Genomic DNA, 18,896 nt, shown 5'->3' with positions numbered 1-18,896 from the left:
ACTCAGTGGGCTGTCTTAAAATTTCCCACTGTGACTGTGGATATGTCCATTCTCGATTTATTTCTGTCAGTTTTTGCTTTGCCTATTTTGGCTCTGTTTTAAGATATGCATACAAATTTATGATTTTGTATTAATATTTTCCTATTGCATTGAACTTTTATCATAAGGAAACCTCTCTCTTTTTCTTCTAGTAATGTTTTTTTTTTTCTTTAAAGTGTATCTTTTCTTTCACTAATATGGTTATACAAGTTTCTGTAGGAAAAGATAGACATTTTGTAATTTTTTTAATTTTCAAATTTTCTAGATGATTTAATTTTGCATGTGTCTCTTATTTTAAGCAGCATTTGATGGAAGGTTTCTTGTCCATCTGATAATATCTTTCTATTTGGAATACTTAGTCTGAAACTTTTAAAGTAAAAATAGGTGTAATTTGGTTTACATATACTATATTTCTGTATATTAATTTTTACCTCTCCTAATTCCTTTTACTTTCCTTTCTTTTTAAATGATGAATATTTTGTAACTATTTGTTGTTACCTAGTTAAATATCATGCAGCTATCTAGTTAAATATCCTTCCTTGCAGTGTTTACCCTTCAGATTACAGTGCACATTTTTGCCTTTTCACAGTCTAACGTTAGTTAGTTCTTTAAAACTATTCAGACATTTTAAGGGACCTTGAAACACTGATTCTATATATTCTCTCCAAATTTGTTGTCATGCATTTTAATTCTATATATATTTAGCCCCCTAAATGAAATTACTATCATTGTGTTACATAGTCAATACCCATTTAAATTTGCCTACATATTCACAAATGTCCTTAGTCTTTCTTTCTGTATATGTGCCTCCACCTGGGATCCTCTTTCTTCTGCCCAGTGAAGAACCTGTAATACTTCTTTTAGTTTGAGTCTTCTGGTCACAAATTTTCCTAGTATTTGTTACACGATGATGAAATGAATGTCTTCTCTTTAGGAATGTTTTTCCTTGAAGCATATTTCTTCTCCTACTAATATCGTTATGCTGACTTGCTAGCTTGTTACTTTCGGAAATTTCTCAAAAGATCTCTCCTAATACTTCTCTACTGTTCCCTGTCCTTTCTGGGACTCACATTAACCACGTGTTAAGTATGATCACTACATCTCCTTTAATTCTCTTCCCCTCACCTTTGGTATTCTCCAGTTATGTCTCTTCAGGCTTCATTCTGGATCTTTTTGTCAGACTTCTCTTTCATTTCTGTAATTCTTCTGTTAGGCAGGTGAATCACCTTTGACCCTTGAGCCGTCACAGCACAGACTTCAGAGTAGATTCTACTGCCCCCCCCCCAAGCAGAGGAGAGACTTGAGAGTTAAAAATGAACAACCACTTGTCCCAGGTCACCCAAGTCTGAACAGGGCAGAGCAGGGACTAACATCACAGATTAAACTCTAGATCCAAACCCTTTCTTCTGTGCTTGTTCTCTTCTTGACCATGAATGCTCCCCACCTCTCATCTCCCGAGAAGTGGAACTTCTATTTAATTATAAAAATCAGTGATATTTCTTCATTAAGCGTGATATTCCCGAAGGACTCTTATATTGGGACCATCGATATGTCGTTCTCAATTTCAGAGCCCACTGACCAAGGGAACCCTTTACAAAGAAGAGTAAGATGCTGGGGTACATACCGAAGGAGATGCAACGAGTGGCTTGAACCAGTCACTTCCCAGCAGCAGCAGGATAAAGATTCAGTAACAAGTGATGCTCACATGAGCACTCAAGGAAGATAGTAAGTGACCAGTCAGCATGGCTGATGTGGACCAACCAAGGAAAAATAAAACCCTGTAGTTAAATATGTCATTCTTCTCTCCAATCTGGAAGAGTGAGGAATGACAGGATCAGGTTCATGATTAAGTAAACTTTATTGTAGCTCTGGTATCATTGGGGAAAATGTTTACAAGACTTTCTGAGCATATATGGACCACTTTCTTGTCTCCACTTCCCCACAGTGCTCCCTATGCCATTCCACCCTCTCATTGGAGAGGCAATTTTCAGGAAGGAGACCAAACTCATGTTAACATGGAGACAGAGGAGAAGCCTCCAGAGAGAAGAGTGGAGAGAAGCAGGCGGGCTGAGACCATGGGAAGCTGGTTCAAGATCACAGTGAGTGTCCTGACTAAATGGACCTAATACGTAGAAGAAGGTGAACAGAGGGAGTTGTGTTGGAATCGGGTAGAGATGGTATGAACTTTTCTGGGGCAGAGGAGTTGGTTATGTGTCTTGTTATTATTAGAAGTTAACATCCTAGGCCATGTAAGAGAAGATTCAGAGAAGCAATATGAATGAAGGGAACAGACTGACTGCAGGGAGCATGGGAGAGGTTGTCTAAAAGCAAAGGAGGAAACTACTGTCAAGATGGAGCAACTTCATACCACAAAGCTCAGTTTGGCTCAGGCTGAGTGTGGGAGGAGGCTGTGTCTCTGGGGTCCTTGTCAGAGGGGCAGGCCAGGTCTGCCTTAGGTAGGGTCTCTTGGAACTTTACAAAAAGAAGTATGTGTTAAGCATATTAAGTTGATTATTTCAAGAAAAGTGTTTGAGGGGAGAAACGTTATTTAGGAAATCCACATCTGGTACAAAATTTAGCAATAACAAATACCGACCTAGCGTAAAAAAATTATTTAAAGCTTGAAAAAAAAGTCTGAAAGGAAGACCTGGTTGGGTCTTATCTTAAACTTATATTCTATTGTATCAATTTCCTCTCCCATTTTTTTCTTTGCCCCCCAGATTCCATTTGGCATAAAATATGAGGAGAAGTGGCTGCTGAATTTGATTCAGAAGCACTGCAGTGTCCCCTTCACCCCAGTTGAAGTAAGAGAGGACGTCGAGGCCAATGAGAGGAAACGGGGTAGATGGATGGTCCAGATGAGAAATGACTCTGGTCTCATTTTCTCTTTCTCTTGTCACTCCCTGTAGTTTCATTATAAGAAAATGCAGGCCCAGTTCTTTGTTGAGAATGCCAACATTGCCTTTGCTCTGAAGAATGTCAGTGGCAAGATTTGCACTGACAACAATGAAAGGGTGTGTGTCAAGGGCACCTGGGAGCAAGAGGGCAGGGCAGGGGCATGGTCTTGCTTGATCCCAAGGCTCAGATTTCTGGTGCTTACCCAGACCCTCTTATGCTCTCTACAGATATCTGTCTTTGTTGACCCCTGTGATGCACCCTATTCTATGCGGAAGGAGCTGCAGTCAGAAAAGGTGGAGCAGATAAAGGTAATGCAGACTGAACGCAAGTTCTGCCCCACAGCCAGATCCACCTATTGCCCCCCAATCAACACCTCAGACTCAGAGCCACTGAACCCCGTCTTTAACTCTGCAGCTGACCATGAACAAACTGTTTGATGCCTCCCAGGCATTTCTTAACAGCCAGAGACTCTGCTTTGGATCTGGTATGGCTATAGCAGTAATTCTAGGGCAGGTGAGGGCAGAGGGGTCTGCCTGGGAAAGGCCTTCGGGATTGTAACTCTGGGAGGGGTTGGTGCAGGCAGGACCCTCTCAGCTTTCTGTTTCCCTCCTGTTGGCTTCCTGGAGGCTTGATGACCTGTAATGTTGAAATGCCACGGAATCCGAGATATCGCATGCCTGCCCCTCTGCAGATCCGTGGAGAGAACATGCCCAAGGTGAGGACTTAGGCCCAATGTTGGGACTGATGGTGAGGGTGGGACAGATTAGGCAGAAGAGGCAGATTGGCCTCGAACATCCCCTGTTGGGGTCCTCACTCTCTTCCTCCATCATAGATTTTGTCCTTGGATTTGAGCAACAAGAGACTCTGCCAGCTGGGTGGCCAGTCTGACGCTATACAGAATGCTTCTGACATCAAGAATTTGAACGTCTCCAGCAGTGAGGTGAGGTGTGGTACCCAGATCCCTCTTTGAAGAGGAGATGGGAGGGCTCATGGGAAGGTGACAGAGGAAGGGAAGTGGATTTGTTGGAAAAGGAAGGAACGACTGGGGGTGTAGTACCATCCTGGCTCTCTTTCTCTGGTTCATGTGGTTCCTCCACATAATTACAGGTAAAGTCTTCAGGGGAGTTGGACAAGGGCCAGAGATTGGAACCAGAATTTATTTGCACAGACAGAAATGCCCTGTGCACCACCTTTCCTGATAAGTCAGCCAACATAAGGTCAGTTGTACCGTCTGTCATTTCTTGGGAGCCTGAGCTACTCCTGACAGTGCCTGTTTGCAAGAGGCAGCAGTCCTGGTCCTGTGGGAGGGCCACAGGTTCTATGCTCTCCTCTCTGTGTCCTTCATCTGTGCTTAGAGATCTCTTTCCCTTCTTCTGATCTGCTCACTTGTTCTGGTCTGAGGTACGTTTCCCACTTCTCTGTACCCAGCATTCTCTAATATGCCATCCCAAGAATGTCGTAGGGGAAGCAGGACCCCCTCTCCTCACCAGGACCATGAGTCAGCAGCCTTGAGCCAGATGCTGGTGCTGTGGACTGAGAAGAGTCCTCCAGCCTAGATCCACATGCTGAGACAGGCCTTCCTCTTTCATACTTAGAGAGGGCTTTCCTCCCCTGTTCTGAGAGAGGCTCGTCTTTCCTTGAACCAAATGGGTCTCCCCACTTGTCCAAGGCTGACTTGATGGTTTTCCTGCCCCATACTGAGTGTAAGGACATGGTGGCTCCTGTCATGACATCCATTACTTTGGACTAATGCCAGGAGCTGGGCCCTTCTTGGGGGAAAAAGCAGGGTTCCTGAGTTAAGGGGCCAGAAGTTGGCCGCAGACAGTGAGTAGAGGGCTTCCCGAGGGGAAGTGAAAGGCAGAGGGCAGAGGTGGTGGAGGAGACAGAAGGACAGGCCTCTCAGGGACACTTGCCCTTCCATCCCAACACACGTCACATCATCTTGCATGGTCCTTCAGAGGAGCCCTGAGTAGCCTGACATGGATATGAATCCTCAGATAAAGAACCAATAAGATAGGTGCAGGGACCGCCATGAGAGAAGACGGTGCTCGTGAGAGGGGGGCATAGACCCTCACTCAGCCCCATACTCACCTGGGAGCTGACCCTTTACTCCTTCTGGGGAAGGTCTGCCCCTGTGGCTGCTGTTTCCCATGCCAAGCTCAGACTGAGCTCACACAGGTGACAGAGACTCAACCAGCATCCAGCAGGCCCCCAGCCCAACATGTGCATGGTTACCATCCCTACCACGGGTGCCTGGGACATTCGGGGGCAGGTGAAGGAAAGGGCTGCAGCAGGGGAGACGGTTCCCCTTTCTTCTCTATTCTTCCCTGATCCCCCACCCCAAACCATGGGAGAGGTTCTTTCCCTTCCCTTCACTTTGCTTTCTCTCTCTCCCTTGTCGCTATGCCCCTATGTCTCTGTCTTCTCTTCTTCATCCTTCACTCCTTTTTTGTCTTAATCCCCCTCCATTTCCCTCCCTGCCTCACTAACCTCCTTGGCCCAGCATCCTGGGCCATCCCTGGTGGGTGTCCTTGTGTTGGCAGGATGCAGGACCCCCAGGAAGGATGAAGAGCCCCTGGCTCCAACCTCATTCCCTCTTCCCTCCAAAGCCTACAGTGGGGACCTGCAGGAAGGGAGGGAGGGGAAGGAAGCCTGCTTCCTTGTTGCTTCTTGTGGCACCTGGAGAACAGAGTCAGGGCAGTCTAGGTGGGAGGTACCCAGGAGGGAAAGAGTGGAAGGAGAGGGATGGAGGGAGGCAGGCAGGTAGGGAACACTCTTCTGGTGCATCAGTCCTTGGGGGCGGTGCCCAGGGCCGGGAAGTGTAGGTGGACACACTGGACTGTGTCTGCTGTAAGTGTACTTGCTCCCGTGAGAAGAGACCGCTTTCCAGTTTCACTGACTTTTCATCTTGGCAGCTCCATCCTGGAATTGTTCCCCAAGTTATTACGCTTGGTAAGTGTATTCCTCAATCACTGACTCCTCTAGCTGACACTGACACCGCCCACAAACTACTCTGAACCCTTTAGGTCTTGCCTGAGTTCCATTTTTGAACCTGACCCTTAAACGTTCTGGGGGCAGGGGGAGGGTACAGCCTCTGTGGGAAGCTCACAACAGCTCTGGGTCTTCTTCGACCACGTCTGCCACAGCCTTCAGGGACCTCAGGGTGATGACCTGAAGTGTAGTCCTGCCCTCAGATTTTCCAGGGCACTTCCGCACTTGACCTCTGACCCTCACCCTCCTGGGCCCGTCCTTTTCCTTGATCGTCCAGAAGTGCCTCTTGGTCTGCACCACTGACTTCCTCTTCCTTCTCACAGGATGGCCAGGAGACACCCCCACCAGCTAAGTTAGGTGTGGACACCCATAAGAGCTTACCAGCCTGCGAGGTGAGCACGGAGAATCAAGCAGGGCTTTGGGTGGTGCGTGAGGAGAGGGTATCAGCCCTGGTGTTGAGGACTGTTTTGATTCCAGGGAAGCTTCTTTGGATCTGATGAGCTGAAGAGTCTGATCCTGCAATTCCTGCAGCAGTGAGTACTGCTGGCAACCTGAGGAAGGGGAGGGCTGGGACAGCTGAGGCCACCCAAGCTCAGCTCTGCTCACGGGAGTTTCCAAGCCTCATTTGAGGTCCGGACCACAGAGACAGACTGTGCTCATGGCTCCCCAACAGGTATTACTTGATCCACGACTCTGGAGACCGACAGGATCTCCTGGGTGCTTATCACGACGAGGCCTGCTTCTCCCTGACCATTCCCTTCAACCCCGAGGACCCAGCCCCGTGAGTATCACAGCTCACACTCTGCTCCTGGGCCGTGTGGCTCCCCAGCAGACGCAGGGCAGCTCCTGCAAACCCCCACACTGGGGCCGGCCCACCTCCTCCTGCTTCTCTTTTTCTCCCAGGAGCAGCTTGTGGGAGTACGTCAAGGACAGCAGGAATATGAAGAAGCTCAAGGACCCCTGTGAGTGTGTGACGAGGAGGCGGGGCGGGAAAGGGGGCGGGAAGGGGTCAGTCCTAGGGCCCAGGGCATGGCAGCCCCTGACCTTCCCTCGCTTCTCCTCCCCCCACAGACCTGCGGGTCCAGCTGCTGAAACACACAAAACGTGACATTGTGCGCTCCCTCTGCCTGTTGCCCAAAACTCAGCATGACCTCAGCTCCTTCGTGGTGGACATGTGGCTCCACACGGTGAGCGCCTGCTTCCACCTTGGGCAGGACCGGGAGCCGCAGGTGGGTAGGAGGTTTAGGTGGTGACTGAGCGCCTGGGCTCTTCCCTTTCAGAACACGATGCTCTGCTTCTCTGTCAACGGGGTGTTCAAGGAAGGTGAGTGTGTGTAGACCCCCGTCCCCAGATGCCCCACTGCTCCAACCCCCTGGCCGGGCTCCCTCTCAGCACCCTCCCAGCCACCCCGAACCCTCTCCTTCCCTTCCCGGCCCCTCTGTGTTCTCCAGCCCTCGCTCTTCCCACAAAGGACCCAGGTCTGACCTGCGTTCATGCCTGTCTGCCCCGCACACCCTGGGCGTTAGGGACACAGGCTGTGGAGTTTGATGGCTCTCATCCCAGAGCCTTCCTCTGAGATCCTGGGACCATTACTTAACCTCTCAGTTTCCTCATTTGCAAAATGAGGTATTAGCATCCATGTCTTGGGCAGCAGTGACAAATGCATCAATGAACTGGTGAAGTGGTTGTCACGGGCCCGCGCACAGTAGAGGTCCTGCCACCGGCAGCAGGTTGCTCCTATAGCTGCCCTCCGCATTCCCGACACCCTGGCCCCCAGTGAGCACCTGTCCCCTCAGCATGAGTATCCATCAGACTCTGTCTGCAGACCGCTGTGTGAGCGTGTAAAGCAGGTGGGGCTCTCGGGGGTACTGAAGTTTGTTGTTTGTCGTTGAAGTGGAAGGAAGGTCTCAGGGTTCTGTTCGTGCCTTCACCCAGACCTTCATCGCTATCCCTGCCAGCCCTTCCAGGTGAGTGCCGTGTGGTGGGTGGGAACCCCCGTCCCAGCCTGGTCTCAGGGGTGTGGGAATGTGGTGGTGCCCACCTTAGGTTTTCTCAATACTGTGGAAAGCCAGCAGGTAGATCCAAGGAGCAGTCTAGCCTAGTGGTTAAGAAGGGCATGGGCTCTGGAACTGGAATGTGGCTTCTCTCCTTGGTCCCAGCACTCATTGGCTATGTGACCTTGGTCAAGTCACGTGGCCTCTGTGTGACTCAGTGTCTTCCTATGACAGTGGATTTCAGATTGTCCACTCCTTGGGCTGTTGTAAAGGGTAAACGTGAAACTGTCCCTGAGTTGCAGGGAAACGTCCAAATGTCATGAAGATGGTGGATAATCTCCCCAAAGGTGGGCTTGTGGGAGGGGCATAGGTACCAGCCAAGGAACCTGGGGGACAGACACAGGAGGAAGGTGGAAGGAATCTGGTTGCTGAGTGGCAGTGGGAGCAGGATTGTTGTTGGGGGTGTGGGGTGGTCCATCTGTCCAGCTGTTGAGGGCCCATTTTTCCTCTAGTCTGTGCATCGTGAACGACGAGCTGTTTGTGAGGGATGCCTCCCCTAGTGAGGCTCAGAATCTTCATTCTCTATCCCAATTCCTGCTACCTCTGCCAGCTTCACACTCATCTTCTCCCCAGAGCAGCGGGAAATGGTGTGCACGTTCTCCACCCACTCTGGGATGAACCTCCAGTGGTCTCAGAAGTGAGTGCTGGTTTTGCATGGGGATAGGAGGGAGCTGGGAAGAGCAAAGGAATGATTAATGGGAAGTTGAATTCAATTCGTTTTCCTCGTTTATTTCAGTCATTTTTACTCTGATCATTTCGATCTCTGTACATATTAAGCCATCTAGTTGTTTTGAGCTGGCAGGTGTTACTTTTATGAATTTCATGGACCCTGACCCTTTATTAACAGACAGCTGGGTGTTCCTGATACACTGTGTATGAGGTCCATTCCACTCTATATATCACAGTAAACGTGGGGGGGGGGAATCATCATCCCAAACATACCACCCAAAGATAGCCCTTGAATGTTTTCATCTTTATTATATTCTGGAACTTCACTTATGCAGGTGTTTACATATTTATGCATGTATTTACATTTGTATATTTATCTACAGAAAACTAGCTCTCATAATGAGAGAGAGACAGTGAGAGACAGAGAGGGAGAGAGAGAAAGAAAGAGAGAGAGAAGGAAAAAGACAGAGGCAAAGAGAAAGAGGCTTGTGGCTGAATGGGGAAGAGGGGTCCAATTAGGGACTTTTAAATCTTCAGTGCCTTTAAAGTTGAGCAAGTGTACAAGCTAATGTGAAGGGGCCATCTCATCTCATTTTTAACTCCCTGAATTTGCCTATACATTCGTTTCTCTTTTTACCTTCTTATTTCTACTAGAGAGTTAATGAGACACCTCTAATGGAATTATATACATTTAAAATCAAATTATATTTGGTTATTAGTGATTAAGAAAATGGACAATTAAGTGTCCAAAAATGCTAGTAATTCTTGGATTTTTGCCTCTCACGGAGGCAGCAGATGGCTGAAGTCCTGCTGTGACATGGCTGGATGATGCATGATCTGAGGACCCGTGCACTGGTGACTGTGGGTCGGATCCATAATTTTCCTCTAAATATATCAACATACCAAACAGTCCAGGAGCAGCAGTTAGGCAAACACCACACCTTGCTGCCCTGGTGCCATCTTTCACTGAGCTCACCAGGTGAGGCAAAGACGAACATGTCTTCCCAGCGTGGGGAACTGGATTAGGATCTGCTCAGAGGCACGATGTTGGGCAGCTCTTATGAGCTTCTGAGCCTCCCAAGAACCTAGAGATCCTTCTGACTCCAAAACTTTGAACTCAAGGCATATCAGAGAGATATTTGTTTCCTTCATAAAGGTATCTGTCCTCTCATTAGGAGAAACAGTGAGGAATGACTTTTCACATTGCCTGTCTTAGTCCTGAGGCTCAGGCAGCTTCTATTTCTGTGTCCCAACATTTAGAAGGCAATGAAATCCCACCACATGCCATATACTTTGGCCAGGCTTTCTCATTAACCCTTCAGGACTCTCTGTGATGAAGGTTTTGTGAGTCCCATGTCACAGATGCCCAAGTCAGTCTGACAGAGCCTCAATCACCTCTCTGGAGGAGTGGCAGGATGGGATGAGGTTCCATCCCTCGCCCTCTCTGGAGGACACAGAGCAGCCTTCCTTTTAGAAGATGGGCCTCCAGGGCTGGAGAAGTGGTCATTTGCTCTCCTCTGATATCGAGGCCCCTCAGGTACTCACTCAGAAAGCCCCTCTTGATGATTAAGATCATAGTGCACGTACATGGGCACGTCCATTCATTCCCTTGGAAAAGCATTCACTGTGTTCAGTTTCATGGGGAGATGAAATAGAATCACAACGGAGCTGACAACATGTGTGTGTATGTGTGTGTGTGTGTGTGTGACAGACTTTGTATAGGAAATTTATAAAGTCATTACTTATAGAAGTACAATATGTCAGGTAAAAATGTGGAGATGACATACCTCTGAGAGGCAGGCATTTTTTCCCCTACCTCAGAGTCCCCCTTTTCCTGTGTGCAGGAGAACTTTTGGGGATTGGGGAAGATACAGTGTCATTGTAGGAGGAAAGCCCTTCAGGGTCACGTCTGGAAGGTTCCACAGGGGGACCTTTTCCGATACCCAGAAGCAAAGATCAGGGAGGTGAGCCTAAATGAAGGGGCAGCTCTGGCTGCCTTCAGCGAAAAGGAAGCTGATAAGGGCGTAGTCGTTCAGCCCTGGACTTCCTGAGCCGTCCCAGGTCCTTGCTGTCTGCAGCTGAGTGCTCTTGGTAAAAACCTTCCCTGGATCATGACAGGATCGGCACAGGGCCTGGCACCCAGAGAGAGCCCAGTGCTTGTCTGCTTACTTCACCTCTATTCTCTTCCTGTATTTCTCCACCCTCAGTTGGGTTCATCCCTAACTTTGTGCTAATCACCACTCCTACCATTCACATTTTGACTGAGTGGTAGGATTAATAATAATAATACTAATAAAGCCAAAACCCCCACAATAACAGTAATAAAAGATACCAACAATTATAGCACACACATGGATAAGTTACTTGCTCAAGATCGGTCAACCAGCAAGTAATAGTTCTAGCATCAAATCCTGGTCTTCTGACCCAAAAGGCCCTGCTCCTAACCTCTGCTTCTATATTGACTGTACTTCTGTGTTAGGACAGAGGCCAGCACAGGGGAAGGGACTCAGCCCAGGTCCTTTGCTCAGTTGATGGGTCTGGAACTGGATACAGGTTTGATGACTCCCATGTTCTGTGTAGCTGACCTGTTCCTATTCTTTGCTCTTCTGTACTAATTCTTCTTCCTGGGTCTCAATAAGAAATTACTTCTGGTCAAACTAGAATGAAAAAAAAGGAGACAGGAAAGCATGTGGTAAAAAGAAATGACGAGATGGAACCAAAGTTCACTTCCTGCTGCTGCATTTCCAGATGCCGTTTTCAAATTTTCTATTTTATAGGCCAAAAGAGGCAAGGTGGGCTGGGAGTAATATATCCCAAAGTCCTAGATATTCTTTGAGGTTTTTTCCTTTTCTTCTTACAACAAATCTAGAAGTAGGTACCCTTAGTCTCATTTACAGAGGCCAATCTCAGACTCACAGAGTAAGTAAATTTTCCAGGGTCAAATGTTTACCCTTTGCCCTCTACACAGGCCAATCAGCAGCTCTCTGGATGACAGACTTCTAGGGTTTAAAGACTGATAGTGGAAAACTTGCCTGATGTGGAATGTGGGCTGTGTCATGCTCCCCACTGGGCATGAAGATGATGATGGGGATGAAACCCTGCCCCATGGGCCAAGAGGCCTGGGTGTGGGGGCCACACAGATAGGCTGACTCCTGAGATGCTGAACTAGAACCAGGAAGCAGCTCAAGCTGTTGCCCTTTGGAAAGAGAACCTGAATGGTGGGATATTGACATGTACACAACTACTATATGAAAAGGCTTTTACGTTTTATCTCCTTTAATCCTAAACTTTATTCAAGACTAGTATGTATTTATCAATGACCAGAAACAGATTTTTTTGCATTTTTTTAAATTGAAGTATAGTTGATTTACAATACTGTGTTAATTTCAGGTGTACAGAAAAGTGATTCAGATATATATATATATATATATACACATATATATAACTGAGTCCCTTCCCCTGTGCTGGCCTCTGTCCTAACACAGAAGTACAGTCAATATAGAAGCAGAGGTTAGGGGCAGGGCCTTTTGGGTCAGAACGTATATATATATATTCGTTCGTATTATTTTCCGCTATAGGTTATTACAAGATATGGAATATAATTCCCTGTGCTAAATAGTAAATCCTTGTTGTTTATCTATTTTATGTGAAACAGATCAAGACAATTTATTTGACAGTTTTCTGTGTGTGTGTGTTTGTGTATGTTTCTTTGTCTCAAACTTTTTCACATCAGTTATTCATAAACTAACTCACACCAATCATTCCTAAACGAACTCATGCAGCTTTCTACTGAGTTCACTTAGGGGCTGGATTTCCAGTCCCAGGACTTGAAGATTCTGCACGAATTCAGAAGGATTACTGCCAGTGTGTGAAGTCTAGACATCTTGGCCCATAGGTGGAATCCATTCAGCTACCTCCCTCCCCACCAACAAACACCACAGCCCTTTCTATCCTCCACTCTTTGCCAAGGCCCCAGTTCACTTTCTCACCTGCAGTTCTGACAATGGTCACCAGGTGGCAACGCTCTCCATTTTCTACAGATTTTTCTTTCTGCCCGCACCGCTACCCCCACCCCCCGCCCCAAAAAGACATCATTTTTATAAACAGAAGCAAAAAGTTTCCTCAAAGGTCTTAACTTTCCTTGAAAAATTAAGATGTGTATAAAAAGACTAAAAGGACATCTGTGTGGTTTCCATCCAGTTTCTCCTTAATTTATTCATGTGTCTTGTGTATGTACTGTGTGCCAGGCACTGTCAGTCCAACTCCTTATCTGCATCCCAACCTCCCCTCCCTTCACCTCCAGACCTGCATAACTGGAAGTGCCCACAGGAAGCAAGATGGATGTTAGTGCCCACTCCATGGGGTATGAACTCAGACTCCATTCCAAGCAAGATCAGTCCAAGCCTGATGCTGGATCGTGGCATCCAGCATCAAAACAGGAGATGATGCAGCTGAGTGGGAGAGGCTGTAGCTTGGGAAACTGTGGCACCTTTAACTCACACCCCCACCCTCTTACACAGGACTAACAGCCTATTACCTTCTCCTGACAGACCTCACTCACAGAGAGCAAAGGACCAGGCAAACAGTGTTGGTTTCAGTCTTGCTTCTTCTCATGGGCTTGAGCTAGAGGTTTTGCTTTCTCTTTAGTCCTTTGCTCTATCAGAGTGGTGCATTTCGGATTTGGTTCTGTATCTGTTTTATCTCTAAGAGGGTGGTTCTATCCATTCAGTCACCTGACAGGTCCATTTGAGGTGACATGGGGTTTTTGCTTCCTGTAAGACCTTCTCTACTTGTTAGGGGAGCCTGTGTCAATAACCAGAGGAGGCAGAAAAGAGGTATTGAGCTATCAAGACAAACACAAGACCAAGACTCTGGTCCAAACATCTGATTCTCTTCACTTAGTGAAATGGTTTTCAGATTTCTTACATGCTACTCACCTCTTCTCTGGTTTCCTTTTACACCTGACACTCTAATATAATTCCTTTCTCTCCTGTCCACAAATGTGCACCCACGGTAAATTCCTCTATTAATTAGTAGTAGAGAAATTTTTCTAAATATGACTTCAAATCCAGAAACAATCTGATTTCATTAAAAACTGCATGGCAAAAAAAAAAAACAACCCATAAGCAAGGTAAAATTAAAAATTACAAATTGGGAAGCATACAACTTATGTCACAGACAAAGGTTATATACCTTGTAGTAGAAAGATTATGAAAAAGGAAAAACAAATTAGAACATTCTGAAGGAGAAAGGACACTAGATACAAAGATACATTTCACTGAAAAATGTTCCTTAAACATATAAAAATCCCTGCTAAACCTAACATTTGATAAGAGATGCAAAGAAAAAAAAACCTGAGATGCCTCTTACCATTTACATAATCTGTGAGGAAACAGACAGTCACCTTGCTGGTGGTAATGTAACATGGTACAACTCCTAGCCAGGGGATTTGATATTATTTATAAAATAACCAGGATACTTACTGTTGGAACCAAAAATATCTCTTCCAAGAATCTATCCCAAAGAAACAATGTGGAGACAAAAAGTCATAAACAGAAAGCCATTCCTGCCAGAACAATTCATATAGCAGAAGACAAGAAACAAAGACACATTGACCAATAGGGGGCTTGTTGAATAAGCTATGGTCCATCTGCATCTGAGAGGAAAATGCAGCTATGAAAAGCAATGAAGACTCCCTCTCTGTACTGCTATGGTGTCATCTCCAGGGTATATTGTTCAGTGAAAAAAGGCAGGTGCAGAAAAGTGTGTAGCGCTACTGCTGTCCGATATGGTAGCCACTAGCCTCAAGTATCTATATTAAATGACATGAAATTTAAAAGTCAGTTACTCAGTCACAGTTGTCACATTTTAGGTGCTAGATGTTCAGTTCCTGAAAAAGCATTCAGGCAGCTAATGACTCCTGTGATGGACAGTACAGATACAGAACATTTCCATCTCCACAGAAATTTCTGTTGGAAAGCATTGGTGTAGAATATGACAACTTTTACCTATGAAAAGGAGAGCAAACTAAAATACATGTTATATTTTTAAAAAGTGTGTGGTTAAAACAAGATGGTAAAAATGCTTACCTATAAAGGAATAGAGGAGAAGCCCAGGATGCAAGCCAATGATGTACATTCTCTTAAAAATATAGATTTATTGGCTCCATGCACTGAGAAGGTCAAGAAACAATGAGCAACCCAATAGTAACTGGCAACTACAGTCCCTAGATTGAATTCTCTAAACACATTTCCCACTAAGAGTAACCAGGCTTCCTTGGAGAAATGCCTGATTTCTGGTCTTGTTAAGGATTGTACCAGTTGAGTCTGGACTGAACTTTCATACCAGAAAGTATGTTAAAAAGACTCATAACCTGAGGGGCTGCCAGTGGCCAAAGATAGAACAATTTGAACAACAAAAACTTTAGTGACTACAGTGCACTAAAACATGTCAACAATAGAAACATCTGTGAGCTGATAATGACACAAAAAAGCCAACAAAATCAACTCATTGTCCACCTTTGAGAATCCTAGGGAACAATTCATTTTAGAAAGTGGAAATATTGCAAAAGAATTGTATATTCACCTTACCTTTCCTGTGCATGTTATACCTACGCATAACCTAAGAGTTGATGAGGTGAAGATTCTTTTATAAAATAATTTCAGCTAATACATGCAGAAGAAATTGAAGAATTAGTATATCATACTTTTGCAATCTTTAATGAAATGTCGCTCTAGGCAGTGATCAATAGAGGCTGCAAAACATGATGGGAGAAGTAGATGGGAAATTTTATGATGGCTGCGTTATAATATTTCTGAGTTTGCCTTTCTTCAGTTGTAAAATGGGGCCAGTTATATCCATATTAGACAATTACTGGCAGGAACAAAGTATTTCAAGTCAGTCCAGCATATGATACATGTAGTATTCAATAGATATGAGTCATCTTCTTATTCTATACCTGACCTTTCTTTAAAGGAGATTCTCAAATAGCATGGTTATAAGACAATAATGTGGAAATATTAAATGGAAGGGAAGTGTATAAGTTTTCATTATATATTCACTTCAGTGTCATTTCTTTGTGCTGGAGTCATTTCTCAGATAATTTATGGAAAAAGGAAAACAATGACTGGACCACTTCCATTGGGTATGCAAAAGAAAACTATTAGTCTGTTTCCCATTATTTCATATACTTTCCCATCCCACTTTTTATCTTCTGTGTTAATTTCTTAAGACTAACGTGTGTGTAATGTAACCCAGCAAGAATAGGCTTTGCAAAAGACCACTGCAATAAATCACTGGTGGCCAGGCACATCATAGGTACTTAGGAGAGTCATTTCCCCTGTGCTGGACATTTTTTGGATAAAGCCTCTCAGACGTACAAGCTAATGAGATCCCATCTGGGAAAGCACTTTTGAGACCTTAGGTGGGATGGAGGGACAAATTATTTCTAAGTAATTACTTTCTAATCTGCACTACAGATATTTTCATACTATGTGTTGAATGAATTCAGTAGGCAAAAGTCCTTGCATTACTTTGCACTTGAACAGCCATTTGTGGATGGGCTTAAGGTGGTTGGAACTTAAACATCATATATTAGGACAGGGCCTCTGACCCAGAAAACCATGGGGACTTAACCTTTTGTGAATGAATGCATTTTTCTATCTCATGTATTTTCCACAACATTCCTGGGGGGTAGAGGATACATCTCCACATCATTTTGTAGCTTGAGAAACAATAAGGTACAGAGGTTAAGTCACCTGGCTGGGGTTCATCCTTCTCTTAAGTGGAAAAGCAGAGACTGGCACCCTATATGTCCAAGTGCAAACTGCATGATGCTCAGCTGCACATCACACTGTAATCAAGTAAGTCTTGCTTTTCTGCTGACCTACAGTGTCACTACTGAAATCTATATCTTCACTTCTGATACTAAGCTGTTAGTCCTACCTGTATTTCTGCAAGTCAGTGAACATCATCGTCAATTTCCTATTCTGTTAAAAAAGAGAGAGAGGGAGAGAACATGTTTAGGTCATTTGTTTTTGAAAGTGAATTCCCAGACAACATAAGGAATATGCTCTGTCTAATAGAGGGACAGGTGTTATGCTGAGGATGACTAATTGAAGAAGCAGTCTCCAAATGCATGGAGATCAAAGGCGCCTGGATTCTTTGATGCATACTGATAAATCAACCTGTAAAAATGTTCTACTAATGGAAATCCTCACCAGCAAAATCAGCCTTTGTAGGATTCCCCATATGCACACCCACACTGGGAATTCTCAATAGTTTTATTGTTACGCTTGAAAAACATGAACTTAGAAATTATTTTATTGTTATCATACTTAGTTGGATAATAAGGTTATTTTAAAATATTCTTAGTATGCAAAAATGTCCTGCTAATCATTGTCATTAGTTATTAATGCAAAAAGGTCTAGTGACATATGCATCCTAACAGTGTGTGATGACCACATGAGCCGGCACGTTCTCCAATGGCTGCTACCTACATGTGGTCTCCAGGTGTTTTGTGTGTATATATGTGTGTGTGTGTGTGTGTGTGTGTGGACTTGGGGGGCTCCTAATGACATTGTATACACCTGAAGGATTACCAGTATCTCTCTGATACATATGGAGAGGAGTAGGATCTGCTCGTTCTTGAGTCTTTCCAAATGGCACAAGAGCTAGACCACACACTTCCAAGCAGACCGTGAGATGGAAGGCAAGCCTGTCTGTGAACTCACCTGCTCAGATCAGGGGTGGATCCCTCCAGGATGTAAGGTGTGTTGGTCTGCCTAAATCCACTTCTAACCACTGATGTTGGGAGCTCCCATCTTGCAGCCATCAGCTGCAGAGTTCTGAGAAGCTGCATCCTTTCACCCACTCAGCACCACGAGTTTCAGTCATCTGCATGAGGAGCTGTACACTTGGAGATAAAAATCCTTAAATTCCCAGCACCTGTGTGACACATCTTGTATCCATCCAGTCATATATTCATACGTCTAACAGACATTAAGAAAAAGTCTACACTATCCCTTTGGTAAGTTTCAGGCTTCTCCAGAATGGAAACAAGGAAGAAAAGGATGGGAAGGCTCGTGTGGTAAGTTCAGATGTTAAATCTAAGAAGCGATGGCTCCTTCCCATTAAGATTTCAACCTGCTCAAGTCTCTTATAATTGATGATTTTAGAATATCATTTAATGCCATGGACTTCGGTCCACATCTCTTGTTACTGTCCTCTTTATATATATATATATATATATATATATATATATATATATATATATATATATATATATATATATATATATATTTTTTTTTTTTCTTGCACTTTACAACCAAATACTTGCAATGAATTCTTGGAACTCAATTCACATCCCCTGACCTTCCCTCCAACTCAGTCTTCATCCCTTCTCTAATGAGGAAGTCCCCCGACTCCTCCACTAAAATCTAGCTTGCCAAAGTCAACAACTACCTTTTTGGCACATTATACACCATGAGGGTTGAAATGCAGGTCAAATGGAGACAAAGTTTTCCCTTCCCAAGACAAAATTAATTTGTTTGTCCCCAGACAAGGATTACCTTGCCAACTGATGCTATCAGTTACCTGAAATCTAGAATTGTAAAATACTTCCCATGGCAATCAAGTCAGATAATGGGGAAGTGTGTGCTACAGACAATGGGCTTTCAAATGAAATATAAAATTTCTCAATGTATCTTACACTTTTGCATTATTGAAAGGGATTTTACAAATAGGTCTACAGCAGGATAACAATTTTTAGGGTCGCTTCACTAGACTCTGTCTTACCTGTTTCTCTTTTTTTTTTTTTCCTCAAGGTCTTTCCAAGTATGGAGTTGAATCACCTGGAGTTGTAATGTTGTCTTACCCCTTGAGGTGTCTTATGATCCAGTGATTCCAGTTCTAGTTACATACTCGAGAAATAAAAAAATTTGTCTATGCAAAAATTTGTACAAAATGTTCATAACACCATTATTCATAACAGCCAAAAAGTGGAAATGAGACAAATGTCTATCAATTGATAAATGCATAAGTAAAATTTGGCATATCCGTACAACAAAATATTATTCCGCTATGAAATTAATGAAGCACTGATACATGTACAGCATATGTGATCTTTGAAACCATTATACTAAGTGAATAGAGTCAAACATAAAAGACCAAATATATGATTCAATTTATAGGAAATGTTCGAGATAGGCAAATCCATAGACACAGAAAGGAAGTCATTGTTTGCCT

The 18,896-nt window shown here is 44.5% G+C and overlaps 1 protein-coding gene across 1 annotated transcript; it reads left to right on the top strand.

The window, feature by feature from the left end:
- Nucleotides 1–1,992: 1,992 nt before the first annotated feature.
- On the top strand, nt 1,993–18,600 carry LOC102516338 (nuclear RNA export factor 3). Its single transcript, XM_032476089.1, is given in 19 exon segments — nt 1,993–2,138; nt 2,760–2,843; nt 2,949–3,053; nt 3,165–3,245; nt 3,352–3,421; nt 3,564–3,652; nt 3,770–3,877; nt 4,045–4,154; nt 5,853–5,889; nt 6,252–6,320; nt 6,406–6,461; nt 6,602–6,709; nt 6,832–6,890; nt 7,000–7,115; nt 7,209–7,251; nt 7,823–7,895; nt 8,435–8,483; nt 8,486–8,619; nt 18,476–18,600. Coding segments are annotated over 19 exon segments (1,497 nt in total). The 5' UTR covers nt 1,993–2,054; the 3' UTR covers nt 18,498–18,600.
- Nucleotides 18,601–18,896: the final 296 nt, after the last annotated feature.

The sequence above is a fragment of the Camelus ferus genome, chromosome X, assembly GCF_009834535.1.
Source record: "Camelus ferus isolate YT-003-E chromosome X, BCGSAC_Cfer_1.0, whole genome shotgun sequence".
NCBI classification, from domain to species: Eukaryota; Metazoa; Chordata; class Mammalia; order Artiodactyla; family Camelidae; genus Camelus; species Camelus ferus.
Note: the sequence above shows the minus strand (reverse complement) of the source record. Positions and strands in the feature narration are given on the sequence as shown.